We start from the raw sequence: 18,318 nt of genomic DNA, 5'->3' as shown, positions 1-18,318 counted from the left end.
AGAGATGAAAATTATCTGTAAAAGAATATATGTAAATAGAAGACACAATTTCATAAAAGTATACATGGAGTATAATAGTATGTGTTAATGTTATGTTATTATATTATTATAGTACAGAAATTTGGTTCTTCTATTATTATGTTGATGTCTACATACTAGCTACGATGTAATATGTAATGAAAATGAAGAAGACTCAAGATGTTGGTTTTCAAGTATGTAAGTTTGTAATACTCCCATCTTCTTTCGTATGTAAAAGTAATCTCATGTTTGTTGTTATGGTTGTTTGTTCACTTTGTTTGGTTCTTTTATAGCGTTCTTTTTAGTTTTAGGGCTAGACTCGGTTTTAGATAGCGTTCTATTTGGTTAGGCTTTAGTGTTTTCTATCTAAGACTACGAAATCAATCTTAAACCTATCAATATACAAAAGTTATACTTCAATGAGAATTTCATCCCATAAAACATTATACCCATTAACGAAACATTTTAACTATCATTCGTCTCAATTTCATTAACAACCTACCAACACCCTCAATCCAAACATAAAGAAATTGTACTACCGTACCGTTAATTATATATTTGAATTTTGTTTTGTCAACTTGGGACATTATTTGATTGTTTTCAGTTAAGTAGTCGTTTACAACTTTAAAGCTGTGAAAAAGGCATCAGTCTGATTGACTTATTCAGAAATATAATATATTACTAGATCCGTATATATCATATGATACTAATTTAAAAACAACAGAAGCGCCAGATATAACCCAAATAACTGTTTAAAAACAATAAATCAAACTATATATTTGTCAACTCTATACATTAAACCTCTTGCAAACTTCGTGCAAACAATCATGGATGAACCCGGCCGGATGGTATCCGACAAGATCAACCTCATCAATGACAATGAACAGCGATCTCCCGATCTAATCCTTCAACAACAACAACATGAAAATCAACAACAATGGAAGGATACTATCGATCCGTTTAAAATTTATCTTCACGAAGTTATCGGTCATAGGGCTTTCGGTGTTGTTCATAAGGGCTCGTATGACCGTCGAACAGTTGCAGGCAATGTTCTAGCTAGCTTTATTGTTGACAGATTATATTATATGTCTAGTTGATTTACAGATGCTAATTATATATGCATGTCTACATTTTTGTTTTTATGATTATGATTAATAGTGTTTTATTTAGCTTTTAGTTAAAGTACTTGATTTACGCGACAAGAAGTTTACAAAGGCGCAAAAGGAAATCTTGGAATCTGATTTCAAAAATGAAGCTGCTTTATGGCAAAATCTTGATCACCCAAATATAATTAAGGTACGTATGTACACTACTTTAAAACCAATTGGTGATAGAGGAAGGTTCACAAGTAGTTATATGCATACATTAGTTTATTTTAATTTCCGATGTAGGACTTAGTTTGCAGCCATTAACCGATTATCTCCAACGTGTACGTGTACGTGTATATGTTTGAGGTTACCTTGGGTGATTTATATACACCCAAAGTTTGGTGTTAAAATATTAGGTAATAAGAACTGAATTAATATGTACATATGAGAATGTACATATGTATGAATCCTACCATAGTTTCGTGTGCGTTTTCAGATGATCGGAGCATCCATGTCAATGAAAACAGATTTGGGACACAAGAAGAACAAGAAAACAATACCTGAAAGCAACTTTTGTATTCTCTCTGAATATATAAAAGGAGGCACACTAAGATCTTACTTAAGAAAGAACCGAAACAAGAAGCTTCCAATGAAAATCCAAGAAGCTTCCAATGAAAATCGCCATTCAATTTGCTCTTGATATCGCTAAAGGGTAAGCAAACGACACCTTGATATTTAATCTTTCTATTTAAACTTTCAATTAAACACTCATGAAACCACTGATCTAATTTCTAGGTTGAGTTATCTTCATTCCATGAATATAATTCATTGTGATGTGAAGCCAGAGAATATGCTTATTACCGAGCATCACATGATCAAACTTGCTGATTTTGGAGAATCACTTTTTCAGAAATCAGAAGATGATAAGTATTCATAGTGGGACTCTTGGGTATATGGCTCCAGAGGTATCTAAAATTTCAATAATAACTTGTTAAACAGTGGTATTCTTAGAATTTAACCAACTGCTGGTTTCAAGGGTTTCCAAGTTTCAACTCACTCTTCATTCTTCAACTTGTATATTCATGGATTTGTATTAATGCTACCATTTACTCGATCTATTATTCTCATATCCAGTTGCATCTTGAAATCTGTTACCTCATGTTCTCATTGTGTTTCAGATGAGTGTATTTTTATTTTATATGCTCAATCAAGCATTGGGTATTGCTCTATACAAATTTATATATACCAATGTTGGTGTTCTGTTGCAAGCTTGAAATCAAGGACATTCTTTTTGTATATTTTCCTGAACGCCTCGAGATCTCGATTTCTAAACGGATTTTCTCCTTTGAATTCTTGTCTTCATTTTTTGTATTGATCATATTCACTGCAAGGGTTTAGAAAGATGTTTCTTTAGCAAAAATAACGAGAAGTATATAACAAAGGTTTTCATCTGAAGATGAAAGTCACCGACAAACATACAAAAGGGAAACGGGAAGGCTCGCAACTTGTAAAACTACGCTAAACAAATCGACTAGCTAACACTATCTACTAATAAGCCTAACTGAGCCATAAAACCGACCCCTAAACAAGGAAAAAAGAAACGACGCAACTAACGCCTAAAACAACCACACCATGCCATGCCAAGAAACAACAAGCAACAAAACAAATCAAAAGGAAATAAAAAAAGAAACAAACACAAAACGCAAACCAGAGAAATGGAAACTAGACCAAGGGTTTAGAGATGTTTGTGCTGTTTTCAAAGTTCAAGAGTTCATTTTGTAGTTCAAGCTTCTTTCAAAGCATACGGTTTTATGGAGATTGTTGGTGATATCTAATCAGATGTATTTACCTATGGTATAGTGAAATACCATGTGGGATATATAGGGAACTTCATTAAGTAGCCTCCCTGGTGTTCCACATTATCTCCTCCAAAATAAACGATTCCCTTGCGTATTATTGTATATATGTGACGCATCTATTATATATCATGAATATATCAGTTAATCCAATTATGTATTTGAAGTGATGCTCAAGTTTTAAGATTCAAGAGTTGGTGTGGGTATGTAATAGATAAGTTCCAATGTTCAAAAATTTCGGTAAAATACAAGATAAATATTTGGTCACGTATTCAAAGTTTAAGGGTTGCGAAAACGAAACGCGAAAGTGAAACATAAACTCGAAACTGAAACACGCAACCGATACGGGAAACCGAAACGCGGAATAGAAACGCGAAATCAAAACGTGGAGCCGAATCACGAACCGAAATGCGAAAATTAATCGCGAAATGGTAACCCGAAATGCAAAGTTGACTGAAACAGTGAAACTGAAACTCGGAAATGTAAAGCGAAACGCGAAAGCGAAAATGATATGTGAAACGCAGAAGTGAAACTGAAACGTGAAACCCAAAATTGAAACGCAAAACTGAAACGCGGTACACAAAATGTACGTAAAATATGAACATAAATATTTACAGATATTTTAATCTTTCATAGATTCAATTCTTAAAAGGAATTCAAATGCATCAACGTCTTGAAAAAGAAGATTCCATGGATGAGGGAATCTCATAATTCCCATGAAATTTAACTCCCCCATAATATGTCAACCAAACGGGATGATCTAAGTAATTCAATTCCAATTCTATCAAATTACCTTGAGATTAGGGATTATGTGAACCAAAAAGGACATAAATTCTGTTTTATAAACGAAAAAGGGGTAGATAAGAGTTCATTTGATTATTGGTGTTTTGGCAACAAAAACTGGCACCTGCAAAATCAGTAATTCATTTATATAAAGAGTACTAAATATGGTCTGTGAATCAGATTTTCAAACGCAATTCTTTTTTAACACGGTAAGTGACGCATTATTATCAAAGCCAGAGTATGCAACACTCACAATGTAGCGACCCCGACAAATCGTCAAGTGACGGCGTCGTCTACGTGGGTCCCATTACCTGGTCATAAGTCTTTATGACAACGTTTGACCAAAATATGTCGCCTTCATTTCAAAATAAAGATTGTTTTCAAAGTTTACAAGAATAGTTCAACCATAGGTTAAGTTACAAGGTTATAAGTACAAATGAAATCTAGGCGACACGGTTTAAAGTAAAGTCAAAGACGCTCCATGAAATGCATGTATACTCGACATCCAATGCAAGTATCAAATAGTGAGCGGAAGCATGTTTCACATATCGTGCAAGCCCTGAGAAAAACATAGAAATCTGTCAACGAAAAACGTTTGTGAAATCATAGGTTTAAGTAAGTAAGTGAGTAAAAGTAAGTAAGTCGAACCACAAGGTTTGCAAAGTTGAAATAATAGTAATACATTCTAAAGTTAATATTCACGAGCACCCAATTATCAAAGCTTAACATTCCGTCCGTTGAATACTCCATTAATTAGTGCTAGAACAACACTGTTTCCCGAAAATATATTTCATCCGTAGACGGTAGCGAACCGTCAAAGATGAGGGTTGTCAAACCCATATGGCCATACAACATAAGTTCACGCCTACACTTACACCCTGCAAATGTAACTAATGATAATTGAATTGAGGATTTTGTTCTAAACTCGTATGTAGAATGTTTGTTTTCCCGTTCTTGTGTTCACTTAGTTCAAAAGAATCGTTTATGTTTTCTCATCCCAAAAGTAAGTTCAAATGAGTAAAAAGTGGGACTATGATCTCACCTTGCGTGCAAGAGTTAATAAAGTACTTCAACAAGTAAACGCGTGCAAAGACAAAGCTAGTCTTGACCTAAACATATAGGTTATATCAATAACGGTAAACACAAACGGTCAAAGATGTTCAATTAGTCCTATGGCTCGTTACGACTCGATTATGTAGCATGTGAATCAATTAGTCAAGTTTCATGCACGATACAAGTAATTAAGCATGTTAGAACGATCGTATAATTGTTTGGTTAAGTTTGACTAAAAGTCAAACTTGGTCAAAGTCAAGTTTCAACGGGGTCGGGTATCCGACAATTTTCCCATGATGAGAAATCATTTATGAGCAGAATGGCCAAGTTTCATGTTAATCGGAGTTACGGTTAAGCGGGAAACATTTTGTGAAAGGAAAAATAAAAACAAAAATGAGCTGGGCATATGCGCGGCGCGCTATGGGTTGCGCGGCGCGCACCCTAGTGTAAATCCGGGTCAGAACTCAACTAAAGGGGGCAAATATCTGGGATTTCTGTTTTGCGCGGCGCGCTGAGGTTGCACGGCGCGCATACCTGGAATTTTTGCTGTTTGCAGAAAAATAGACCAAGTCACGAACCAAAACTCAAATTAACATATTTTATGAATCGAAAACATCCAAAATGCATACTATATATCGTTGGAAAGGTAATTTGACAAGGAAAACAACTAAACACGTTTCATCAAACAAAAACATCAATTTCAATAACCGATTTTCCGTCAAGTGATCATTAAGAATCCATTTTCAAAGTTTCAAGTTCATCAAATGCATTTTAAGTTTCGGGAATCCAATTCACACATGTGATATGCCGTTTTGAAGGTAATGAAGCATACATTACTACTAAACACTAACAATTAACATTTCATGGCATTCAAGCATCCAAAAATTCATGTCAAGAACTATCAAACCCTAGTCAAACATCTCAAAATCAATAATCATGTTTTTGAAGTTTTCTTAATCAACCTACACATCAAATTGAAGCTAATGACGCTAGTAACACATTTAATACATGAACTTTAACAATTAAACAACTTTTAATCATCCAAAATCAAAGATTTAGCAAGCAATTTTCATAATGAACTAGTTACACCAAAAACAACAAATCGAGCATACAAATTACATACACGACATCACAATGAGCCATAGACACTAATTAACTACTTTATAAGTCAAGAACACGAATTTAAAGAAATCTAGTGTTTTAGAAATGTTACCCAAATGAGATGAAGTTGGTACCAAAACGAAGAGGAAGTTGTAAGGAGCTCAAATATGTAATTTGTTTTGCAAAATACCCGCTAGATCATAAATGGATGATGAATCTTTGTGTTTGGAGTTAGAGAGAAAATGGAGGAAGTAATAAAATGGAGGAGGTGATAATGAAAGGGTGGAAAGGGTTTGACCCTTTGACCTAGTCAAAGGTTTGAACCCTTGGCAAGTTTGGTCCCTCAACTATGAATCGGGTGCGGGAAATAACCGAACGAATTATTTTAAATTTCACGGGAGTACGGGAGATATTAAAATCCGATAACGAGAATATTTAAAATGTTACTTAACAAAGGATACGAATCTAGACACGAAGGGTATTATTTAAAAAGAAAAAGACGGGCGTTAAAATAATTTAACGGAAAAATGCGGGATGTTACATTATCCACACCTCAAAAGAAATTTCGTCCCGAAATTTAGTTGGAAGTAATAATCGATGCCTCTCACTCGAGACCGGAGATGTCAATGCTATGAATAAGTGAAGGTACGTCCTTGAGTGTTCTCATGAATTTGGATAGTTAGGGTTTCACGTTGTATTAAGGTTTGGTTTTTTACGATCCCTGGTTTCAACTGGTTTTCCTATGAAGAGTAGTTTGTCATCGATAGTTGATGTATCTAGCAGGATTGCACGTTCCTGTTCCGCAGGACACGTTTCTAAGTTTGTTACACGAAATGTAGGGTAAACGGAAACTTAATTGAGTCGGAAGTTCTAAACGGTAGGAAGCGGTTCCAATACGCCCCAAGGTTTCAAAAGGGTTAACATGTCGCGGGTTTAACTTTCCCTGATTCCCGAAACGGATTACACCCTTCCAAGGTGCAGGTTCTCAATATTACGTGGTTACACACTGGGATTTGTGAGGTTTTCATCTAAGTTTGGTATAACTCTTCTGGCGACTACGGGTCATCTCGAGCCCTTCTCGGACTTGAACGATCTCAATTGTTGTTTCTTGATGGGGTTCGGATTCGGTGATTTGCTTGCCACATGCTTTGGTTAAATGAACAGGGGTATGACATTTGCGGTCATATAGGGTTTCGGAGGTGCGGCGTTAATATACGAGTGATAGCTGTCGTTGTAAGAGGAACTACTAAAGGTAACAATACTAGTCTGTAACATGTCTTTCCAAGATTGAATCGTACGTTTGCTCGGTTCGTCGGTTGTGGGAGATACGCGGTACATGTGTCTAAGCGAGTTCCCAAGGTTTCTTGTAACACTAGAAGTGAAACGAGTATTTCGATACAGGATAAATGACGAAGATACACCGTACTGGAATAGAATCTCTTAAGATATGTTTGAACAAGTCAGTTAGGGTTCGAAATATGTTCGTTAGGACTATTCACCCTCGTGGCGAATGTTAAGGTAATATGAGGAGTTTCTCTATCCATGGAGAAATGTCACAAGGAGTTTCCTTAAACGGAAGTGCGAGCGATAAAGATAGGAGTGAAATGAGGTCTTAGAATAGGATGAGTTTACATCTCAAGGTCGCAGTATTGTGCATCTAGTTGTCAAAAGTTGAAGTTTGAAAGAAAATCGAGATAGTACACGTAGTTGTATAGTTCGGGGTTGAATAGTAGTTGGCCGATTATCAGAAACACAAGGACGTTATGTCAAATAAGAGTGATGTATCCTTGGATTGCGGGTTATCTTAAGTTTCAGTAATATCAGACGGTAACGGTGGAATAACAGAGGTACGTAGTGTGGTACGTGATGACGAGAAAAGTTGATCGGATCAACAATTATGTATTCGAATTCTTCGTGCAAAAATAACGAATTTCAGTTCCGTTGATTTCGAGTCGAGAGAGTATGCCTTTCGGGCGTTTAAGTAGAATTATTTCCATATTGAGTTCCGTTATGTGCTATACGAATTTAGCTAGAAAGGTTTGCATGCAAAATTACGTTCAAGGTTCGAACACGGAGAGGTTTAAAGTTTTCCTTAGTGAGTTAACGAGGTTAAAGTCGTGTAACACGAGAAAAGTCAGAAATGAATTTTCGGTGATAACAGGCGAGATCTAAGATTTTACGAATACAAGTCTGAGTTGGGAGAGTTTCCTGATTACATGTGGCTTGATTTCGAGATTGATTGTAATGCCTTGACCATTAACGTCATGGTCTAGAAAAATTGGACTTCGTTCAACAAAAATTCCCACTCGGAGAATTTGGTATAGAGTTGCTCTTTTCTCAAAAGTTCGAGCGTAAGATGGTGATGTTGTTCGTTTTCCTTCTTTACTTGAATAAGTTAAGATGTCATCTATAAATACGATAACAGATTTGTCTAGATAAGTTGTATACGTGGTTTAGGAGGTTCATGAATACGGACGGAGTCCTAAATAAATCAAACGGTACTAAGAGAGATTTACAACTAACGTTGCGAGTTCGGAAAAAAAATGGCTTAGGAGACATCGTCTCCCTTAACCCCCAATTGATGATAACCGGAACGGAGGTCGATTTGGAACATACGGGATTCATGCAATTAATCATGAGGTCATGGATGCGAGGGAGAGGGTATCGGTTTCAACCGAAAATTTCTTAGTTCACAATAATCTACACAAAATTGTAGGGAAGCAATTTCTCCTTAATGAATAGGTTTTGAGTTCCTTAGTTCTATAGGTGCCGAGTCCAATTTCTTAACGCATATCCTCCGATAAAATTTATAGGCACACAATATCTTTCCGTTAGTCACTTAAATCGTCTAAGTAGTATCTAGGGAAAAAGGTGAAATGTAAAGAGTACAGGTCAAAGTCTCGGTTGTAAAACGTCTAGCGGTAATCGAATCGAATAAGTATGAAATATACGGTTTGTTGTGAAGAAACGTACCCGTGACTAGTCCATCGTCGTCTCGGGCATCCTAGGCGTTGATGTTGAAAGTTCAACGGCGTGCGTTGGGGTTGATTTTCTTATTTGGGCATGCACTCCTAAAATGACCCGGTTGGCCACATTCAAAGCAAACACCCGTCGTGGGCGCATTGGGCTCCTTTCGAGCGACGGTAGCGGTACTCTTACAGGCATGGGCCACATGGCCACTTCGGTGACACTTGATGCAAAATGGTTTGCCACACTCACCAAAATGATGTTTGCGACACTTGTTACAATAAGGTAGATTTCCGGCGTACCCCTTCTTGCGGCCGAGGGTGAAAGGTTTCTTGGAGATGTTATTATTGTTGTGGTTGCTTGGTTGCGAGGCTTCCCATTTCCTTTTGTTGTTACTCGGGTGGCTCTCGACCATTGGTGTCGGTGCTTTCATTTCATTCGTCGTTCCTAAAGTTTGGCGGGCCGTTGTTAAAGCCTCTTGTAGGTTAGGGGGTTGGGATATTATTACCCCGTGTTGAATGCTCTTAGGGAGGCCATCCATGTAAAGTTCGACCCTTAGGGATTCGGGAGTCGTGAGATTTGGACACATTGAGACTAGTTCGATAAACCGTTGATTATAAGCTTCGAGGTCATTTCCGACCGTTTTTAAATTCCTTAGACCCTGTTCGAGCCTTCGAGTCTCGTCGCGCGGGAAGTATTCGGTGATCATTCTTTCTCTTAATTCGGTCCAAGAGAGTGTGTGGGCTTCATCGCTTCCCACTAATCGTACATACGTGTTCCACCATGAGAGAGCAATACCGGTGAAAGTGAGGGTGGAAAACTTGACCTTATCTTGGTCTTGACAACCGCTTGTGTTAAAAACGGTCTCCATTTGTTCAAACCATCGGGTGAGAGTAACCGGTCCCCCGGTTCCATCGAAAGTGGGAGGATTGTACTTCATGAAGTTCTTGTAGGAGCAACCTTCGATTGAATTACCGGCTCCATGATTGTTGTTGTTAGAAAAGTGATCGGCCACGGCCGTACCCACGGCGGTGGTTATCATTCGTTGAAGAGCTTGTTCTAGGGTTTCGAGAGGAGTATTGTGTTGACCTTGGTGAGCCATTGTTCCTTCATGACACAAGAATATCGTTGGTTAGTATTTTCAACAATACTAACCGGAGTATGGAATAAGGATAGAGAGGAAATTTTTCCTTGACTCGCCTTAAATTCTTTACGTCATAATGTCGGAACGTCCATGTGAATCACCGTAATATAATCCCGGAAATTATATTACCCTGATTTACATGTGCATTTAACATTACTTTATAAAGTCAAGGTGGCGCGTCAACAAAATTTATCAACGTAAGATCAAGATCGAATACGAGTTAGATATGATAGAAGAGTTCGAGTATAAATGCACAAATAGTCAAGTAATTCCTACTTCAGTCTATATGCCGGTTGTAGTCTAGATTCACCTATGTACCCTATGACTCGGGGTGGACATAAATGAACTCCAAATCCCTACAACCAAAGCTCTGATACCACTTGTAGCGACCCCGACAAATCGTCAAGTGACGGCGTCGTCTACGTGGGTCCCATTACCTGGTCATAAGTCTTTATGACAACGTTTGACCAAAATATGTCGCCTTCATTTCAAAATAAAGATTGTTTTCAAAGTTTACAAGAATAGTTCAACCATAGGTTAAGTTACAAGGTTATAAGTACAAATGAAATCTAGGCGACACGGTTTAAAGTAAAGTCAAAGACGCTCCATGAAATGCATGTATACTCGACATCCAATGCAAGTATCAAATAGTGAGCGGAAGCATGTTTCACATATCGTGCAAGCCCTGAGAAAAACATAGAAATCTGTCAACGAAAAACGTTGGTGAAATCATAGGTTTAAGTAAGTAAGTGAGTAAAAGTAAGTAAGTCGAACCACAAGGTTTGCAAAGTTGAAATAATAGTAATACATTCTAAAGTTAATATTCACGAGCACCCAATTATCAAAGCTTAACATTCCGTCCGTTGAATACCCCATTAATTAGTGCTAGAACAACACTGTTTTCCGAAAATATATTTCATCCGTAGACGGTAGCGAACCGTCAAAGATGAGGGTTGTCAAACCCATATGGCCATACAACATAAGTTCACGCCTACACTTACACCCTGCAAATGTAACTAATGATAATTGAATTGAGGATTTTGTTCTAAACTCGTATGTAGAATGTTTGTTTTCCCGTTCTTGTGTTCACTTAGTTCAAAAGAATCGTTTATGTTTTCTCATCCCAAAAGTAAGTTCAAATGAGTAAAAAGTGGGACTATGATCTCACCTTGCGTGCAAGAGTTAATAAAGTACTTCAACAAGTAAACGCGTGCAAAGACAAAGCTAGTCTTGACCTAAACATATAGGTTATATCAATAACGGTAAACACAAACGGTCAAAGATGTTCAATTAGTCCTATGGCTCGTTACGACTCGATTATGTAGCATGTGAATCAATTAGTCAAGTTTCATGCACGATACAAGTAATTAAGCATGTTAGAACGATCGTATAATTGTTTGGTTAAGTTTGACTAAAAGTCAAACTTGGTCAAAGTCAAGTTTCAACGGGGTCGGGTATCCGACAATTTTCCCATGATGAGAAATCATTTATGAGCAGAATGGCCAAGTTTCATGTTAATCGGAGTTACTGTTAAGCGGGAAACATTTTGTGAAAGGAAAAATAAAAACAAAAATGAGCTGGGCATATGCGCGGCGCGCTATGGGTTGCGCGGCCCGCACCCTAGTGTAAATCCGGGTCAGAACTCAACTAAAGGGGGCAAATATCTGGGATTTCTGTTTTGCGCGGCGCGCTGAGGTTGCACGGCGCGCATACCTGGAATTTTTGCTGTTTGCAGAAAAATAGACCAAGTCACGAACCAAAACTCATATTAACATATTTTATGAACCGAAAACATCCAAAATGCATACTATATATCGTTGGAAAGGTAATTTGACAAGGAAAACAACTAAACACGTTTCATCAAACAAAAACATCAATTTCAATAACCGATTTTCCGTCAAGTGATCATTAAGAATCCATTTTCAAAGTTTCAAGTTCATCAAATGCATTTTAAGTTTCGGGAATCCAATTCACACATGTGATATGCCGTTTTGAAGGTAATGAAGCATACATTACTACTAAACACTAACAATTAACATTTCATGGCATTCAAGCATCCAAAAATTCATGTCAAGAACTATCAAACCCTAGTCAAACATCTCAAAATCAATAATCATGTTTTTGAAGTTTTCTTAATCAACCTACACATCAAATTGAAGCTAATGACGCTAGTAACACATTTAATACATGAACTTTAACAATTAAACAACTTTTAATCATCCAAAATCAAAGATTTAGCAAGCAATTTTCATAATGAACTAGTTACACCAAAAACAACAAATCGAGCATACAAATTACATACACGACATCACAATGAGCCATAGACACTAATTAACTACTTTATAAGTCAAGAACACGAATTTAAAGAAATCTAGTGTTTTAGAAATGTTACCCAAATGAGATGAAGTTGGTACCAAAACGAAGAGGAAGTTGTAAGGAGCTCAAATATGTAATTTGTTTTGCAAAATACCCGCTAGATCATAAATGGATGATGAATCTTTGTGTTTGGAGTTAGAGAGAAAATGGAGGAAGTAATAAAATGGAGGAGGTGATAATGAAAGGGTGGAAAGGGTTTGACCCTTTGACCTAGTCAAAGGTTTGAACCCTTGGCAAGTTTGGTCCCTCAACTATGAATCGGGTGCGGGAAATAACCGAACGAATTATTTTAAATTTCACGGGAGTACGGGAGATATTAAAATCCGATAACGAGAATATTTAAAATGTTACTTAACAAAGGATACGAATCTAGACACGAAGGATATTATTTAAAAAGAAAAAGACGGGCGTTAAAATAATTTAACGGAAAAATGCGGGATGTTACACACAAGTGAGTTGCAAACGAAAGGATATCAAATGCTGTAGCATAATATAAAAATGGCACAAAACTAATATCTTCTGATTGCGGAAACCATACAAAAGATGATGGGAAGTTCAAGTAAAATACAAGTTACCATATGTTCCTATAACGACATGCCTCAGCTATACGAATGATACAGGTCCATAGCATACAACTTTGATATCCAAGACCATCACTGTTCACAGCAGAGACATTAGTGTACCTTTCCAAAACTCTGGATTCCCGTTTACAGCTCAAACAATCTTGCACTACAGCTTTAGTCCCTGCAAGCCACACAAATAACACAATTTAGTGAAACGCACTAAGGACTTCTAGTTATTTTAGCATGTTTACACAAGTAAATATAGAAAGAAAATACTACGGAGTGTGTGTTTATGTCATGAATAGTGATAAGTTTCTTTAGAATAAGAAGCAAAAAGGTTGTTCAAAAATTAAGAGTAAGGTCCTTGTATCTACATTTTCAAGATTTGGAACTATATAATAGATAATTTCTACTCGAGGTGATAAGTTATCCCTTTTCGTCTACCTTTGACTTGAAGTAGTTAAACTGATCACACGATTCAACATAAAATTAACTAAGGAATAAGGGGATCATCTGAAACATGTGGGCACATCATACTGCAAATCAGATTAAAGCTGGCAGAGAATTGATGAAATCACACTATGTAATAGTGATGGTACATGATAGATGATAAGTAACTTGCATTCAACCCCACTAAAACACCCTCAGAATCAACCTAACAAGACTTATAATGATAAGATACTCTTTTTAAACCAATTGCTTTATGTTACTATGCCCGGCAATTGAGACCCATACTCTCAAATTTGAGTCAAATTGGGTAAAGCTTTTGGGTCAACTGGGTCTTGAGAAAAATCAAGCCTGGCAATGTAAATCAAAACTTGAAAAAAGATCCAACGGGTTTCCCTCCAACCTGTTGGGTCCTATACAAAATATAAAATATAAAAGAACATGTCAAGTGAGTATCAATTCCTAAAGCTCAAGAAATATGGATAGATCAAATGGGTCCATAAAGATCATAACAAGTTGCATCAGTCAAACGTAATCATAAATGTAAAAATCAAATGTAAAAGTATAAACGTAAAACGTAAATATAAAAGTAAAACGTAAATATAAACGTAAAAAAGAAAATGTAAAAGTATATGATCCGTTTGGACGCATTTGACCTATGACCCGTTTTGACCCGTTACCCAACCTGACCCATTAAAAATCTGACCCTTTTGACCCATGACCCATTTCAACCAAAAACCGTTTTAACCCGTTACCAGACCAACCCAACCTGACCCATTTGCCAGGTATACTTACCACTAGGCCACCTTGGTTATGGTTCTTTCTGACTTTCAAAACTATAACATTTACAATATTCTTAGTCCAAATACCAGAGAAACAGCATTAATTAACAGATTTTCGGAAAGTCTAGAGATCCTCAAATCTTTCTAATGCATAAAAAAAAATACCTTGAGAGTTGCTTACAGCTTTATGAAATCTTTGTTACAAACTCACAAATGCTAGCCTTTTAAAGTTCTTTAGTCCACATTGTAAGTTAGAATCCAGTCTGGTACTATAGTGATGTTAGTCCTATTGCTACATAAAATCTCTAATGATCTCCCTAAGTGCAGCCTCTACAAACAAAACTAAAAAGAAACTACTAACCATAACGTCAATTTCAAATACTGAACATTTACAGATAAATAAGTAAAATTGATAAGCAACAATGACAATACTTACCAGTACTTGATCAAGCCATCCCATCCACACGTAGCAACTTTACTTTGTTCCAAAGGATGCCATTCAGCACCAATACACACTCCATCATGACACTTTAGTGTCTTAAAAACTTTACAAGTCTTCCAATCCCAAAACCAGCATTTACCTTCACCGTCTCCAGACATAACAAACCGACCATCAGGTGAAAAGTTCACTTGACAAGCATACCCAGCCGCAATATGCCCAGCAAACCTCTTTTTCTTATTAAGCTGAAACCTTTCCCTAGTGCTATATATCAAAATCTGATTATCCAAACTTTGTGCAGCCAACCAATTCCCATTAGGATGAAGTGAAATTGCAGGCATCGAATGCATATGCGGCTCACTTATATACTTTATAACAACAGGAATACCAAACTCCCATACACGAAGCGATTTGTCATCACTAGATGTAACAAACCTTCTGTTATTATCAACAAATGTGATTGTATTCACTGCACCCAAATGTTGATCATACTCCTGAGTGATTTGCCCCGTATTAATATCCCACTGAACAATCTTCTTATCACTCATACCTGCCAAAAGTATTTTCTGTTTATCATCATCCGGATTCAACTTAACCACATACGGTACCTTCCCAGTCGAAAAAGTCGATATCACCTGCCCTGTTTCAGTATCCCAATACTTAATATTCTTATCATACCCAGCAGTTAGAAACTTAGACCCATCATTACAAAACGATATATCACGAACCGCCTTTGAATGTCCCATGTAAGTCCTCATACATTTCCCCGAATTAACAACATCCCAAATCTTCACCTTACAATCCATCCCAGCAGACAAAATCAAATGCCCATGTTTAGGGAAAAACCTAATCGCAGAAACACCCTTCGTATGCCCACTCCACGTATGCACCAATCTTTTCGGTATATAACAATGATCATTAGTTGCTTTTGCATCTTTAGGTGGTGCAATCCATGACCTACCTTGATAATCCTTCTCCTCTTTACCATGAAACGTACTTTTATCCGATAAAAACTCGCCTTTTTCTTTATTCCCGTCTCGTTCTTCGCCTTTCTTTTTCGCATACTCTTCAGCATACTTTTTCTGTTCTTCACTCAATTCACCCTGCAAACCCTCCTTTTTCCCAGCCCACGGACTCTTTCGATTCTTAATCAACCACGCGTCAGTTGCCGGATTTTCAACCTCTTCCGTATCAACATCTTCACCATCACCTCCTTCGTTCTCCAAAGCCTCCTTCTTTTTCTCAAGCTTACGCTTTTTCTGCTCGTGTTGCGGTATATTATACACCGAAATCGCATCGTGTTGTTTCAACGCATCCAAATCACCAACGTAATTATATCCAGCAGAAGCAGACGGATCAGCAGCATAACCGTATTTATAAAAAGTATTATATTGTTCATCAAACACAAACGTATCAATTGAAGCGTTTTCTACAAACCCTAATTTATGATTACGCATACCTTGAGCGATGCCGTCTTTAGCGTAGGGATGTGCAGGACCTTGAATTGGTGCCCAGAGCTGATCGTAGGTCGGATTGAAGGAAACAATGTGTTGTGTTGGATCGAGTGGTTTGGTTAGGGTTTTGTTGGCGATTGCATCGGCGACGGTTAGGGAGAGCATGGTGTCGTCGACTTTAGGGGCGGCGGATTTTGAGACAATTGAGTGACGTGGTGGTGATGAGTCCGGTGATGAGTTGTCGGACATCGGATGATCGGCACCGTCGTCGGCATCTTTGTCTTTGTATGCTTGTAAAAGATCCATGATTTTGAATGGAAGTGGACGATAGAAACCCTAGAAATTTAAATCCGATAAATCTTTACGGGGTCAGTGATATCTGCTGCCTAAAGTATAGCCTAAGTCGGTTGTTTTTTTAATATTATTTTTTAGGACTTAGTTACCCACAAACTAGTCCGGATCCGGCTCGTGCGATGCGGCATGGGCTTTCGGTCGGTTATTCATATTTAACGTAGCGTTGTGTATTTACAGAGGGGAAAACGGCTCATATTTTAAGCGCCGTTTTAGATGTCGTTGTCTTAAGCGTTTTTCAAAAAGTGTCCGTTTCGAACGTAGTTAGTTTCGTTTTGTTCATAAAATTTTTTTCGAGTGTAACATTACTGTCGGAAAAATTTAACTTGCGGCGAACAGAAAGATACGAGTTGTCGTTGTGTTAAGCGTTTTTTAAAAAGTGTCTGTTTCGCGTATAGTTAGTCCCGTTGGGTTCGTGAGACTTTTTCGAGTTGAACGGTGGTCTTGAAAAAATTTAACCCGCACGATACAGTTGAATGTTATGTTTAAGGTTTTAAGTGAATGTAAATATTAAAGTCGTATTGTTTAGATTATGTTAACAATTAGATACACAAAAAATATTAGCGTTTGAATGAACAATTGCTAAAATGGAATAAGATAAGAAAATATATAAAAGAGGAAGCAAGTATATAAATATGTAAATAAAACTACTTTAGCAAGCATAACTAGTTAAATAGATAATTAAAGACCCTAAACAACTATAAAAAAATATCGGTGAATCAACATCTTTCGAACGTAGACGCTTGTAAACAAATGTAATCTGTCACGACCCGGAAAATTTCGACTTATTTTTAACCACATCTATATATGATTTAATATTTTCGACACGATAAGGAAAGTCTGTAATGTTGAGTCTCAAAAATTTTGAACTGTTTTCATGAATTTATTTGACCTTCTACAATTTTCGACGATTTACGAACAATTAATTGTAAATATATATGTATGTATTATATATATATATATATATATATATATATATATATATATATATATATATATATATATATATATAATTAGAAATATAATTGTAAATATTATATGTTGTGTTATTAAAATTAATTATGTAAAATAAAATAAAAATAGGATATTAAGATAATTATTATTTAAAAAGTATATATATACATATAAATAAAGTATATAGAATATTTATATAGGGTTTCGAACTTATTTTGTAATCGACCGTAACGCTCAATTGTCATTTGATCGATATTAAACAAGTTAAAAATAAACTTATGTGATTTTAAAAATAAACGGTGATCCGAAAATGAGTTATAGAAATTATAGCTTTATTAAAATATATTTAGAATATATTTTGATAATAATACTCTGTACTTTTTACTTGGGACTGAGCGCTAATAATTAATCAACTTTTTATGATTTATTTTACATCCTAAAAGACCGAAATAAATAAATATAGTTAATATAAAAATTTGGTATTTTTCTGAACACTGTTATCCGCCACTGATTTACGACGGAGTACGATATAATATCCGGGAAAAACTGTCGGTAGAATAATCCAATTCATCCGATGGCTGGACTGTTTCCTTTTTGAATTCATATCCACTTGATTACTGTACTAAATTTAGTGATTGAGAATTAATATTATATTATATATTATCATTATCATTATATTATTAATTTAATATTACTGTTTTTGGATTCGTTCTTTCACAGGAATATTACATTACATATATTTATATTACACATTCATACACAAAGTGAGATATCAACCTCACCACTCTTATTATCCGTGACCATCAATGTAACAACCCAACATTGATTTACCAAAAACACGACACAAAAAAAAATTTTGTGACTGCCCATCTGGACGGCGTCCAGAAATCGGGACGGCGTCCAGCCTTTACAACTGGGACGGCGTCCAAGGATTTGGGACGG

General features: G+C 36.4%; 1 protein-coding gene across 2 annotated transcripts; it reads right to left on the bottom strand.

Moving 5' to 3' along the window:
• Positions 1-12,796: 12,796 nt before the first annotated feature.
• LOC139847233 (uncharacterized) lies at positions 12,797-16,425 on the bottom strand. Of its 2 annotated transcripts, XM_071836886.1 has the most exons (2): positions 14,615-16,425; positions 12,797-13,130 (listed from the first exon to the last, which is right to left on the bottom strand). In XM_071836886.1, the coding sequence occupies exons 1-2, from the start codon at positions 16,375-16,377 to the stop codon at positions 13,124-13,126; spliced, it is 1,770 nt and encodes a 589-aa protein (XP_071692987.1). In that variant the 5' UTR covers positions 16,378-16,425; the 3' UTR covers positions 12,797-13,123. The 2 variants fall into 2 exon arrangements, with proteins under 2 accessions (XP_071692987.1, XP_071692988.1); XM_071836887.1 differs by lacking the exon at positions 12,797-13,130 and having other exon boundaries at positions 14,611-16,425.
• Between the last annotated feature and the right edge of the window lie 1,893 nt (positions 16,426-18,318).

The sequence above is a fragment of the Rutidosis leptorrhynchoides genome, chromosome 5 (assembly GCF_046630445.1).
Source record: "Rutidosis leptorrhynchoides isolate AG116_Rl617_1_P2 chromosome 5, CSIRO_AGI_Rlap_v1, whole genome shotgun sequence".
Lineage (NCBI taxonomy): Eukaryota > Viridiplantae > Streptophyta > Magnoliopsida > Asterales > Asteraceae > Rutidosis > Rutidosis leptorrhynchoides.
The sequence above is the reverse complement of the archived record's forward strand: the minus strand, read 5'-3'. Positions and strand labels throughout refer to the sequence as shown.